Source organism: Anser anser, assembly GCF_964211835.1.
Source record: "Anser anser genome assembly, chromosome: 3".
NCBI lineage: Eukaryota > Metazoa > Chordata > Aves > Anseriformes > Anatidae > Anser > Anser anser.
Genome location: NC_139722.1, coordinates 26,260,287 through 26,274,262, shown reverse-complemented (window position 1 = coordinate 26,274,262; position 13,976 = coordinate 26,260,287). Strand labels below are relative to the sequence as shown.

Genomic DNA, 13,976 nt, shown 5'->3' with positions numbered 1-13,976 from the left:
GCTAAAAGGAAACATTTAGATTAATACACTGAAGAAATTGTAAAAGAACAGCTTATATAAATATTTCCCCTGTCTTACTCCCAAGATCAGAAAGGTGATAGATAATTTTCTATTTTAAATTCCAAAGCCACAGGCAGCTTTACCTTCTGCACCTCGCTTATTTGAATTTCTCAACGCAGCTGCTCAAGTGAGGAGGGAATTCCTCTCTTTCCTCACTTTCTGTTCCCTTTTCAGTTTATTCATGCAAGAAGAGTGCCCTTCCAGAGACTAGAATTCTCAAAACTATTGGGAAGACCTGTGCTATACCGCTTCATTTTAGCATAAGGAAAATCATCCTTTCATGCTCTTACAATTTTGCTCTTAAGGCTTTGATTATTTTTATTGGGTTGCTGTTACTTCTGGAAGCTATTAGAAACACCAGCAGTTGAATGACATGTTTGTGTACAGATGAAACATGAATTTTTGTACATGACTCAGTTTGTAGTGGACTCTGCAACCCAGAGAACCCCACCCACCTTTCCTCCAACCACTTCCCTACCAAAACCCAGGGACTGATTCAAAGCAATGGAAAAACCTGCCATTGGCTCAAGGAAACTTCAGTTCATGCAGGTCTGAAGCACCTTTCCACATGCCTTCAGCTGCCCATTGAGTTTATGGGAAGTACAGGAGTTCTGCCCCCATAACTGGAGAGATATTTGTGATAAGACCCTATCCTCTCTATTGCAATGGGCCGTTAAACTAAATCTGATTCCATTAAGTCAGAAGATTCATATTTGGGGTAGACAGATGCTGCACTGGGGCCCTGGATAATAGAGTCTGTAAATACGTACTCATTTTTTTTCAGATGTATTCATAACAGCACCTTTAAAATGGGACACTGGTAATTGCTGAGACTTCAAGGTGCTACTGTGTTGTTATCATTATCATTAATAGTAATCTTTCTTATGGTTATCTTTCAGTGACTTTTTAAGCAATTACTTGTGGAGATAAAATTCTCTAGTGATCCCTGAAGAAGATAAATATAAAATAATAATGTCTACATGAGGAATACAAAAAATTGTAGCTATTTAATATAACAGTATGATAAAAACAACTCTGGAACAATGTCTGGTTACTGTAATTCATATTTTCCCCCCTTTGAAAATGCTGAAAAAGTACAAAAAGCCACATGACATTGGAATGTGTTTTCTTTTCTCTTTAAGACAGTATTTGGTATCATACGCATCATTTTAGCATGAAATGTAGACTTTTTCTCTTAATGGGACGTTTTATTTTGAGCAGTAAGAATAAAGGTTTGCATGACACATATGGAAGCTGTCAACATATAATGCACTGTTTCCCTGGGGCTGTGGAAATTAAGGATCTTTTTTTTTTTTTTTTTGATTCTCTTTTTTAAAGTCTCCTTAGCATTCTGCAGCATCTCCTTTTGGCCAATTCCCTCCTTTTGACACCAAAACTCTCCATGGTGTTTAAAACAAGAGGTGATCATTTTCACACTGATGGAAGTGCGGGTGTTAGATGAATTGCAGCGTAAAATCAATGCAGATGCAGAAACGATTTGAAATGCTCCATGTGACGCTTTTCCTGTATATATACCATATGTGTCCAAAGACTTAAAACATGTTCCAGTGAATCAGCACCTTTGTATTAACACTTAACAATTTTATAATTAGAAGTTAGCAACAATTTGCACATCACTTCTAATGGAGAAGTACAAATCTGCAAGAGCCTTCCTTTTGCTGTTTATGTCAGTGCTGAGGAGAACCTAATGTTGTCTACAGAAGATGGGAGAGGGAGAAAGTGTGTAACTATGATTACTGGTGATCCATAGGAAAAACAAACAAACAAACAAAACAAAAAAAAAAACAGATCCCAAATACACACCTCTCAATATAACATCCTGGGTAGCCTTCGTAGCCCATATTTCTGTGTGTTTTCCTGGACCGCTGTGGCTTGCAGTTATTTTCCATCAGCCTGTGCATCACAGGGGAAGAAACTGGTACTTACTTTGAAAAACCCAAGCCGATTAAGGTGATTTCTGTCACCATGTAGTCCTAAGGCAGGTTTTCTTAGACTTGCTGTTTGAGGTAGGCAGACAACAACAGTCTTCAGCTCCCTGACTCTGACCCTTACTTCAGGTATTATTTTTTTCCTCAGAGCAAAGGGAAACTTGAACAAAAATATCCTGATCCAAGTGAAGGCTGGGGAAGGCCAAGTCTTTCTCCAGCACGTACTTGGGTACACTATTATGTGTGTCCCCTGGAAGGGGAGTTAGCTCCTACTCCTACATGCTGCAAGAAAGACTGGGGAGCTCCTTCGTCAGTGTCATGGGGGAGACACTAGGAGACCCTGTATCTCTGTGTTGTTTTTTTGTTTTGTTTTGTTTTGTTTTTAACTTTCTCTTCATCTCAGCTTGGGACTTTCAAGGTCCTTTCCTTTTCTCCTATGAAGCCTTTAGAGGCAGCATGGCCACCTTCTCTTCTGGGGTATGCACTGCAGGAGGTGCCCAAATTGCTTTTAACCCATAACAAACCGTGGCAGCACCCTGGCTCTTACAGGCAATTGGCTGCACACTTTCACATTGGTCTTGACCTCTCCTTTACAACACTCAGTGTTACCAATCTCACCTCGAGGTTGCCCCCAGTCAACCTTGGCACCTACCCTATGTGACCACAGTATCTGGCAGGTAGTCCAGAGGATGCTGCTGGGTTGTCACATTTAAGTCCTTTGGTGGAGCTGGTATTTACAAGGCAAAACCATCAGGAGTGATTTCACCTTCATTAGTGTCCTTACAGTGGGGGAATTTAAGATATATATATATATTGATATATATATGGACTTTGGCAAGCAATAGCTCTGCCTAAATTCTGAGCCATCTGGAAGCCATATAGCCATGTTAGCACAGCACTGAACCCAAGCTAATATATCCTGCCCCTCAGCAGGTTTTATTAGCTTGGGCTCAAGCACTGCCTAAGTACAGCTACATGAGAGTTCTGGTTCAGAGCTGACTTTGGCCAAAATTATATGAGTAAATTAAACATGCTCGGGAATACCGTGGGGCACTGAGCTTTGCTGGTGTGAAACGAGCCAGAGGGATGACTCTCTCAGCATCCAGAAAAAGGGTGGCCACATGGCAGCTGCCACAGGAGAGCCTGGGGACAGCTGGCACTGGTCATGAGCATGGCAGCAGCACCTTGGGTGGCCCCAAGAAGTATGGATTGTCCAGCTCCAGCACCTGGGAGCGCTCCAGGGCACCCCTTACTTTTTGAAAATAGGTGTAACCTCTTTCCAGCTGGGTCAGAAATACCACCAGCATTTTCTTGCATCTGCTTGTAGCCAACAATGTGAACACACCCCGTGTTAGTATGGGCACACTTACTTGAGATAGGCTCCTGCCCTTCCTCCAGCCACCAGTGCATACTGGAGCATACTGGTCCTAGCTGTGTGGCTGTGCAACTCCCCCTCTGCCCTGCTTCCCAGGCAGATGAAGGATACATCTGCATTTAAGCACCAGTAGTTTAGGAATAATAATTAGCGTTTTTGCTTAGTTTCATTCAGAATGTTTTTATCCATTGTATTCTTTAGTGGATGACCAATTAATCTAATCCCTACTTGTTTTATGGTCTTCCTGAACACATTCTTAACCGTTCAGAAAAGCCCTAGGACTCCCACAGACAATTCACAGTTTAAGTACATTAAATGTAAAGGATAAATCAAGTACTTAGCAAGAGTTTTCATGTATGATTACATCTGATTTTTTTGTGTAAGCATACACAGTACTGCTGCCTTATACAACATGCCATGGTTCCTAACGTGTTCACAAATTATCCCAAGTGCTTTCTTCAAGAGCTTTATGAATACCAAAATCAACACAAAAAGATATGCAAAATTCATTCAAGTGAACAGAATAAAAACAACAAAATGTAAGATTTTAATAACAAGGCTGGAAGTTTAGTTTTGACTAAAGCTGTGAAGCCTCGGAAATGCACAGCAGACCATCCAAGACCACCCATTTTTCAGAATTCCTTAAAGCCTCCAGGGAGCAGACAAGTCAATAAAATACATGAAGCTTGTTTCAAAAGCTGTATTTTATGTCCATGTAGATAAATGTGTCTACCAAAGGAAAAGTTTGTGTAACAGTTTATGGAGGTAATCCAGTAGAGAGAGTATAAAATACTTTAGAGTTGGAGGGTTGTGGATGCCTTATATATAGACCATCATATCTGTGTTGTTAGCTTTTCACTTTTCATTTTAAAAATAAATCTTCATTTAAGCTTTGATAGCCAAGCTCTCCCTCAATTCTTTTGTTTCTGTGAAGTCCCATTGCTCACAAGAACACTGTTCAGGCATGAGAAATCAAGCAAGTTTCTATCTAATTTTGAAAATACCTAGTGAGCTTTCAGACTCAGAACCTCAGGAGTGTGTTTGCTCAAGTTAGACATTATTGGACCCTGTATACTCAGGGTCTTTCTCCAGAAGGACTTCCCCAGTCTTCACTGGGATCACTCCCTACAAGAAGGAAACCATAGATGTGGCATTGGAATGTTTTGGTATTTTTTTTCAAGAGACCAGAAATGAATTCCCAACATCACTGAAGTTCATAATTCTATCTACAAATATGTAAAATTATTACCAAAATAACTACTGTGACCTAGAGGTAGCGGTTAATCTGTGAAATGTGTTTTGTGGCTTGTTGAACACTTTTGAAAGTAAATAAGTGCTTGTTTTTCATAACAAAATGAGTGGTTTGCTGCAGTTCGATGACTCAGGACAAAATAATGGATCTTGGAATCACTTGTTGTCCTGTGTTGCCAGTGTAAATCTGGCCAAGACGCATAATGGCTGAAAGCTCTTGCAAAATTAGTGTCTGCTCAATGCCTTACATAAAATATATACTGCATGAGGAGAGAGAGCCAGGTCACAAATCTTACCACTGTCACTGGCATCCATGCTGGCGATCTCAGAAAAAGTCAGGATTCAGAATGCCATGAAATATGAAGTGATCTCTCCAGGTCAGGACTGTGAGACAGATTATTACTGAAAGCTTGAAACGCTCTTGCATTTCCATTTGGAGTAGCTGGGGGAGAAAATGAATTTTTAAGATGGAACTCAATCAGTTTATGAAAGGAGTTGTATGCTGTAACTGCATGTGACAGCAGAAAATAATGCACAGGAGTGATACAGCAAATAGCTCCAGAGTGTTGATTCTGACTGCTGTTCTTATTCTGTGGGTTAAAAAATAAATAAAAAAAAATTATCGAGATTGTTGAGGTAGTACCTTTTAAGCTGAATGTCACAGCTTTTTTGAAAAACAGATATTCAACAGATGAAAACATCTGTTTTTGAAACAGATATTCCTTTATTATAAGAGGCCAGAATGTTAAAAGGGAAATAATATTAATTCAATTCAGTCACTCAGACCAGCACTTCCATACAACCTTTTATGCAAACTGCTAAGGGCACTTTACTATCAAATAGAATAAAAGCCAAAAATAAGTTTAAATGCCAAGTCAAACAAACATATCTTGCCAAGGACTCAGAATCATATAAATAAGAAGTAAGGAGTTGAGCAGATTTGGGACATAATGCTTTAAACAAGTTTTAAGTCCCCAAATATACCTGTCAATATGGAAAAGAGACAATAAATTATCATAGCAGGATTGAGAAGCACGTGCCAGAATGTGAGGAATACAAGGGCTCTAGATTGTCCCTGCACAGAGTAAGTCCATCTGTTGCACTTATTTCTTTTTGCTAGGTGTAGCTCAAATGCAGTGGCTAGGTTCAGTGAAGTGGGCATCACCGACTGCTGGTTTCTTGCACTGTGTGCATCTATACAGTCTGAAAAAAAAAAACCTTTGAAATCTTCAGGATTAAAGATATGAAAGTATAAAACCAAGCCAATTATTCAGAATGCTTGACCATATTTGATTCTTCTTCAGACACGCTCAAGAGAGGTGGAGATACACCTTGCTGTTTCGGTTTTTCCAATTGGTGAAGCCAGGGAAGATGTGGGATCAACCTGATCCATTCAGCTGACTTTGGGAAATGCTGCTCTAGTATCACAGTAGGGAACAACTGTGCTGGAGAGACCTGAATTTCCAGTTGTCACTGAGGCCAAGAGAAAGGTTTTCTAAATGGTTACTAGCAATGATAAACTACAACCACTTACTAAAAATGAAGTCTGTGAATGCTTCTTGCTACCAGTTCAAGTTAGGGTAAGATTTTTCTTACTGTGTTCTGAAATCCATACTATGGAAAAAGGTGTGACCGCAAGACTATGGCAAGACTATGACAAAGAGATTGATCCTCTGCTATAGCAAAATGTTTGATGCTTTTCAGCAGCAGGATTTTTATTTAATAAAGAACAATAGAAGTTCTGTAAATGCAAACTTTCTTTTACACAGAAGCAACCTAAAATGGAGACAACATATGTAGTTTGAATTTCCAAACCAAACAGTTCAGAGATCTTCCTCAGAAGAAATTTAGTGTCTCAAGGGCAGTGTATATTTTGATTGCTTCATCTTCTGAAGGTTAGAGTTAAGCTAAGGTATATGATAAACCAAGAGAGAAAAGTTTAATGATGAACCCACTGAAGCCAATAATCGTTTTTGTCTTGACTTCACTAGGAGCAGATTCAGTGCATATACTATTCATGAACTGAAAAAAATGGGTCCTAAAAACTCAGGCTGGCTGCTTAGAAGATCAAACAAATAAAGGAATAAAGTCACATAAACTGTTTCTGTGTGTAAAAAGGCTGTGGGTTACAGGCTTAATTTTTTATGGTATATCTCTATACCCTGAATAAGTAAGTAAGCCCTAACTTGTGGAATCTTAATAGTCATCTTATTGCTGAAGTCTAAAGGAAACCCAGAGGAAACTTAATAATATTAAAAGTTATTTTAAAGGGAGTTCACATTGGTTTGAAGGATATTTTGCTTCGCACACAATATCCACCATTGTAAATTCAGAGAACCTAGATTTAAATTCAGAAAACCTACACACATCTTTACAGCACTCAGTATATAAATCTAATAGTATTCTTAAAATACTATTCAGCAGTAAGGTATTAATCTTTTACAGATAAAATTAAAATTCTGAAAGTCCTTGGAACGAAAAATAAAGAAAAATAATAAAAAATATTCCCTCTAGAAATGAGGGGAAACTTGGAACTTTGTGGTAAGAGGTTGGTTTGTCCATGTTCAATGAATAGAGAATAGTCTGTACAGTTTTTCATATCTGACTTGCAACAGAATATTTGAACATATAGAAATTAATGTTACTGAATTATTTAATAGTTACATACATAAATACATGAAAAGAAGAATTAAAGAAATGCAAGACTAAAAAGACATTTAAAATGAAATCAGAAGCTTCAACAAATATATTTTTCCCTTGCAGTCAAAAAAGTAATTATCAAAATTGTTCAGAATATGTTGCCAATTACTCTGCTCCATAACTGCTAACTTTCTCAGTTCTTCTCCTGCCTTTGCTGGGCTCTCTGTCACTGGAAACATCTTAAACCAATTTAAAGTGCTACACCTGAATAAACATGTTGTAAAAGTGTTTATGTATTGAAGTGGGTCAGTTCAAGGTATGGTATTTGGCTGGAACTTCTAATTTCTCTTTTTACTGCAAAAGGGCTGCCAGAAGGAGGAAGTCTGAGCTGAATTAATACATTTGTTACAGTGGAAGTAGAATGGAAACTACTTTAACCACAAATCAAACTGCCTCTTTCATTTACGCCAGTGATAGAGTTTTTCTAAGAAATATAGACTCTGGCATACAGCCACTGTACGTTTGTGTTTGAAAAGGAAACCTATATGCTTATTTCTATAAGGTTGATTCCTAGGCTTATTTGTGAGTTCTCTTTCAGGGTGATTAAGCTAATGGTATTGCAGGTTAGCGAGGCAGATGCTCCTTTGTTGTCCACACAACAAACATTTCCAGCCAGTTTAGAGGAGTCCCCCGGTGCCCTGATGCTGCAGCGCGGGTGGTGCTCGTGCCTGCACCTCCCCATTTAAAGGACCTCTGTGTCCCCCACCCAGCACAGCTGCACAGCTTCACATGACACTGTCTCGTTTTCTGACGGTTGAAGGGCTCTGCATAATACACGTATGCACAAAAGTGTTTATGCTGCCAAAATAAATTCTGTTAAGAGCAAGGGTTTATTTGCTGAAATGTCACTGATGCAGTTTCAGTGAGTTGTTTTGCTTTCTTTTCTTTTACTGAGGTTTAGATCCTATAATATAGTGAGGCTACCACATGGTCCTGGCTGAACAAATATTTTCGAGAAATATGCACATCCCTTGGGTGCAGAACCAGAATCAATAAAGTCCATATTTCAAACCCTGTTCTCTTGAGCAACTGAACACCTTCCTACCTTTACTAGTGAATGGACATCAGTTTGAGTAACACTGTACAATATTTGTTTTTAAAGCAGAGGTATATTTATTATCCATGCTTCTCTTTGCCACATATTTGCTTTGGGGATATAAGTTTTCACATCTGACACCCAAGCGATGCAAAAACTAGATGACTGCATTACATTATCCTTTTGATAGCCTGTAGACTTTAATGGGACTCATTTATTTTTTCACTTCTATAGATGCATACGTGAGACTGAATTAAAATATCCATGTATTGAATAATATACACAGTGTATGGAGACTGTACTTTCATGCAATGACAAATTACCTGTAAAGCTGTTGAAACTTTTGTAAACTGTTGAATTTTTTGTCCTTTAAGTTCTCTTAAACAAAAGGAGGTTAGGATTTCTATTCGTGTAACTTCAGGGTTATGGGCAAAATCCTTGCCTTGCTTCAGCCACTGGTGGAAATCCCAGTGTGGCTTCAGTAGGGGCAGAACTTCACCTCATATATATAACTTATGATTTCCATTGCCTTATAGGTCGAAGTATCAGTGTTAAATCTGCTGGCCTGGTTGGAAGACAAGGGCCTCAGTCAAAACAGCCATTCATGGTTGCATTCTTCAAGGCGAGCGAAGTGCTTTTCCGTTCTGTCCGAGCAGCCAACAATAAAAGAAAAAATCAGAACCGCAACAAATCTAGTAGTCATCAGGAGTCTTCTAGGATGCCAAGTGTTGGGGGTAAGACGAAGCTATGAATTACCAGTCTCTGTTTACAGGAGTTATGGGCACCTGCTCAAATGCAGTGGTGTCTCAGCAGTTTAACAAGACATTGCTCATTGGCTGAGCTGTCAGAAACTGTGTTCCTGCCATGTTTCTGCCTGCCCCTATAGCTTTGCTTAAGCCTCTTTTGTTATGCTGACTCTGAGCATGATCTACCTTCAGTGAGTTGGTTCACTTACATGTATGACTCAATTTTATTTGTATTTGAGGTGTAGGTAGAAAAAAATGCACTGCTATTTCTCTAGTTTCAATTGCAGATCTGGAACATAGTTATTTCTGAGGTAGGTGACTTAGAGGGATGCACCTGTTCCTTCTGAAGATCCTACGTTTTGTAAAGCTCCTAACATTTATTAAGGCACCAGGGATCTCTGTTTACAACTGTTTTATTTGTTTGTTTGTTTTTGAATATCGAAAGGTTTTCTGATATTCTGTGTAACTATAATACAAACAGCTCATCTGCACAACTAACTTTTAACTCCCGTCAGTCGATATTGTAGGAGAGCAATTATAAATAAATAACAAAAAAGTCACCAGCTAGGCAATTTTAACTTCTTATTATTAAAAAAATAATACATGCCCTATATCAAAAAGGTATTATTATCCATTATTTATAAAGTGATATTGACTAAGCATTCTGTCCTTATTAACTATTTAAACTTCATCAGAAGTCTTGAAACTCAGATGTGGTTTAAGCATGCACATCGGTTACGTTTGCTAGCTTATGCTAGCTCTATATTCATTCACTTCAGAAAAGGAAATGAATTTGCCTTTTGGATGATTCTAGTATGATCAGCTTTGGTTCTGCAGAAACCGTTCCTTCGATTTTCCTGCTACCATACAATGTACTTCTGCTATTTTCATAAAGACTTTGGACTGAATAGTACAACATGAGGTTTTCTTGTGTTGTTTTTGGTTTTGTTTTCTTTAAATACAGTCAAATATGCTCTTTGTAACTGCATTAAATCTAAAATACTCTCTGTTACCTCCAGGGTAAGTAATATTCTCTCTGAACAACAACAGCAAAAAAAGTTAAAGTCTTCTAATATTTTCTGGAAAATGTCTACTAATTTTGAGAATTATATATATATATATTGAAAAAGTAATCTAAGTGCACATTACTTTTAAGATACCTAAATATAAGTATCATACTTCAAATTGAATCCCGTCTTTCTAGTCCATGAGGAAATGAAAACTGCACAGGTTTGTTAAGCCTGCTTGATTATAACAGGAAAGATGAACACAAGCTCCCTGCTGGTTTAACCTGGGAAAAAAATCAGCCTTAACACATGCCAGCAAGTTGCATCAGCATGAGCATTGCCTCATGAAGAGTTGTATGTATGTCTCAAAACACTGGTCAGCCTCATTTATGCATCCAGTCTTGCTCCAGAACTGCTGTAAAACAAGAAAAATCAGAATATCTCTAGTGAAATGTGTATTATGAAACAAATTTTCTCCTAACCTCTTTAGGGCCCCAGCCTGCATAGCCATAGATATGCATCACTATATATGTTGATCCATGCCATATTTCTGTCAAAAAGATTGTAGTTTCAGAAAACCTTAGTGTTAGAACAAAATTAGATTAAGAAGCAATTGCATGTGCAGTTGCATCAAGGCAGGGGCAGCAACCTGTGACTGGAGATGGGGGAGGCAAGATGTGGGCAGGCTGGAATAGGTGGTAAAGCTACAGGTAGATGAGTCTCACATAGCAGCCTCACATAGCAATGTCCTCTGTAGCAAAACTGCTTGTAGGACTAGCTCCTGCACAACAGCAAATTTGCTTTCATGCTGTTGCCTTGCAGTTTTCACCAGCAGTACCCATATCACACATAAACAAACTCCTTTTGTTTGTATGCCCTTAAAGATCAGTTATGGGAATTTTCATGCTGTAAGTGATCTAAAATGCTTTCTGTTTTGATAATTATTGAAAAAAATCTCACTAAAATCTGTGGATGAGCACACTGATGACTGCAAAGGTAATGTGCACATTCTATCCAGATGCTGCAGTGTGAAAAAATGATTTGAAGGAGAGAACACATTCTTATTTCCCAGATGTTCACATCTTTGCAGAACACAGGCACAGCCTGCTATCAGGGAAAAGCTATGCCCTTTTTCTTCTGTATAGCAGCCCCAGGAACTGGACAAGTGCACTGGATGGGTTTCACTGCAGCAAGCTTCTTGGAGGAGGCTGGCTGCTAGTTCTGCACAGCTTCCAGAGGTTTCTAGTTCTCTTCATATTTCATCAAAAGAAAAACCCAAAGAACTCTGCCCATCCTCCTCCTCACAGTGGTCTGTGAGGCCACGTTCAATTCTCATTTATTCCCTGATGCAAGGCCCTGTGGAAGCAAAAGACACAGGGATGGGCAAAAGTCACTGTGTGATGTAGATGCTTGTTTCTAAGCTTGTTCCACAACCTATATCCAGAGCATCCAAGTCAGACTTTGACAGTGACAAATGTTCATCTAAGTAGCCAGAGCCAGGTAGGTATGTCGTCACTTATAAGTCACAGCGTTCAGTTATATTTTTCTCTGCAGGTCAATCCCAAATTTACTCCAGTCCTTACTTCCTTTTCTTTTTGATTTTCTCTTGTTTTTTCTCTTTCTATTTTTCTATTTTTTTTCCCACTTTTTTTTTTTTTTTTCTTCTTCCTTCCTGTTGCCTTTTGTCTTTTGCTTTTTGTCTCATTTCTTTTCTATGTTTTTGTACCCCAGCGATTAGTGTTACTATATTCTCAGCACATCAAAAAGGATAGCCCTACTGGGCAACTCAGTTCTCCCCTTCCACTGGAAAACACATTTTTGAATTATTCATGAGGATATAGACAAACACAAAATGGAGAAAATAAAATCTATATGCACCAGTTATTATTATAACAGCTGGGTAAATGTTAACAGATTTGATGCCAGCATCCCTATGTTCCTAAAATCTTCAAAAGAACATGAACTCAATGTGGTGCAAAGACACAGAAAAGAAACTTAGCATTCAGACCTCACCTGCCTGCACAGAGGATAGAAGTGTTTATTACTTATCCAGTTCTATCGCGGTCAAACTGAACATAAAATGAAAAAATAAAACAAATCAAAACAAGACAATTTGTTCCCAAAGTACCTCATATAACTCTGCCTTGAAACAAAGTCTGACTTTATTTTTTCTTTTTGAGCTTTACCTAAAAAGAATATATTGATATATGTATAATTAGGCACTAGAGGATATCCACATTTGAATACTTACTACACGGTAAACTACATACATTTTGGCCATAATGTGATGAGATAAAAAAAAACAAACAGTGCTTAACTGTGCATTTCCTGTATTTTGTTGGTTGAAGTCACACTAATTAATGAAGAACACATGATAGTATACATAGTCATGTCTCAATGTCTTTATTTTCCCTGCCAAAATAAATAAATAATAATAATAATTCTTTTAAAAATTTCTTATATTTTCTTGCCGTCCTTCCACAACTCCTTCTGCTATGTAGGGGTTTGAACCCTAACTGCCATCCCTGACAATGTTGGGAACAACAGTCACTTACCCATAATATCCTATAGTTTTGATTCTTGACAAAATAAGCATATGGGCCTTGAAGCTGCATTATATGAAATTAGATGCTTGGCACCAAATCTTGTTATAAATGTCACATTTGATTCTTACATGCAATGTTACAATAGACACAACGTTTGTCTTGTATGAAAGATAGAATTCAAGGAAGGAATACACATTGCCTGAGTTTAGCTTTCTTCATAGGTGTGTGGATTACATGGCTAAAGATTCATGTCTTCACATAAAATGCAGACCACCATATCAGGTAACGTGGTGTGACTGCACATCCACTCCTGGTTAACCTATATTCAAGTAATTCAGAATATCAAGACAATCAACACATCTCAGCAGTGATGCACGTTTATTATTCAGCCTTTCTCCTTTAACTGTAGACACTTCTGCTGTATTCTGGTACTAAAACTTCTGTACATATTCTTAAATATGGAAATGTCATGACTGAGAGAACTTACAAAAGCACAATCTTCAGCTTACATTAGTTTGACTGCTTGGGTGCTATCTAAAAGCAGATTGTGACTTCCCTGACTGTCTCATATGCATATCTTTCCCACATTTTTCAGTCATAGTTTTTTTTTGTTTTTTTGTTTTTTTTTTCAAAGTGACTTGCATTGTATATACTGAATTTAAAATTCTTATTAATGGCTGAAACATAAAAGCTCAATATTTACCTCCTACAAGTGCTGATATTAGTGAAAATCAGTATACAGATCCTTGTAAAGAAATAGTGAGACAGTTCAATTTTTTCAAATTTAAAGTTCCACTGCCTTACTTCTAATGTATGTGCAGAACATGCTAGATTACAGGCAATTCAGCACAAGGGATGACTAAGAGTTCTTGGTTATATTGAAAGCATATAGATTTTTGGAAACTCATCGTGTCTTAGAGTATCCTGCCTTGCTTTCAGTGGCTACTCCAGAAAGATGCAGGAGTTCTGTATAGGATGTGGGCATATATTTTGGCCCTACCTGCCAACAGACGGTATCTCACATGGCAGCAGGTAACTAGCTACCTGTGGAGAACTGAGCTGAATCTTTAATGGCTGTCATTGAGAAATAGCTCATTAAGGTCTAAGAGAATGCTAGGAAAATGCTAGGGCTAGGAAAGAAAGTAGTATTCACCTTTAAAAAGGAATGGGGTTTAGGATATTATAGGTTAGAAAGCCTAACTTAACACTCATGACGATATTACAAGTTATTTAGAACTGCAAATGGATATATCTCAACTTGTGCACAGTTTTTGACACCATCTCAGGAGACATTTTGGGGCCCAGG

General features: G+C 38.1%; 1 protein-coding gene across 3 annotated transcripts in view; it reads left to right on the top strand.

Annotated features, from left to right (window-relative positions):
- BMP5 (bone morphogenetic protein 5) overlaps positions 1-13,976 on the top strand; it is a 66,296-nt gene that overhangs the window by 30,950 nt on the left and 21,370 nt on the right. For all 3 annotated transcript variants that reach the window (XM_083827707.1, XM_083827706.1, XM_083827708.1), the window contains one exon: positions 8,908-9,105. In XM_083827707.1, coding sequence (XP_083683833.1) covers positions 8,908-9,105 — 198 coding nt within the window. The remainder of the gene's footprint in view (positions 1-8,907; positions 9,106-13,976) is intronic.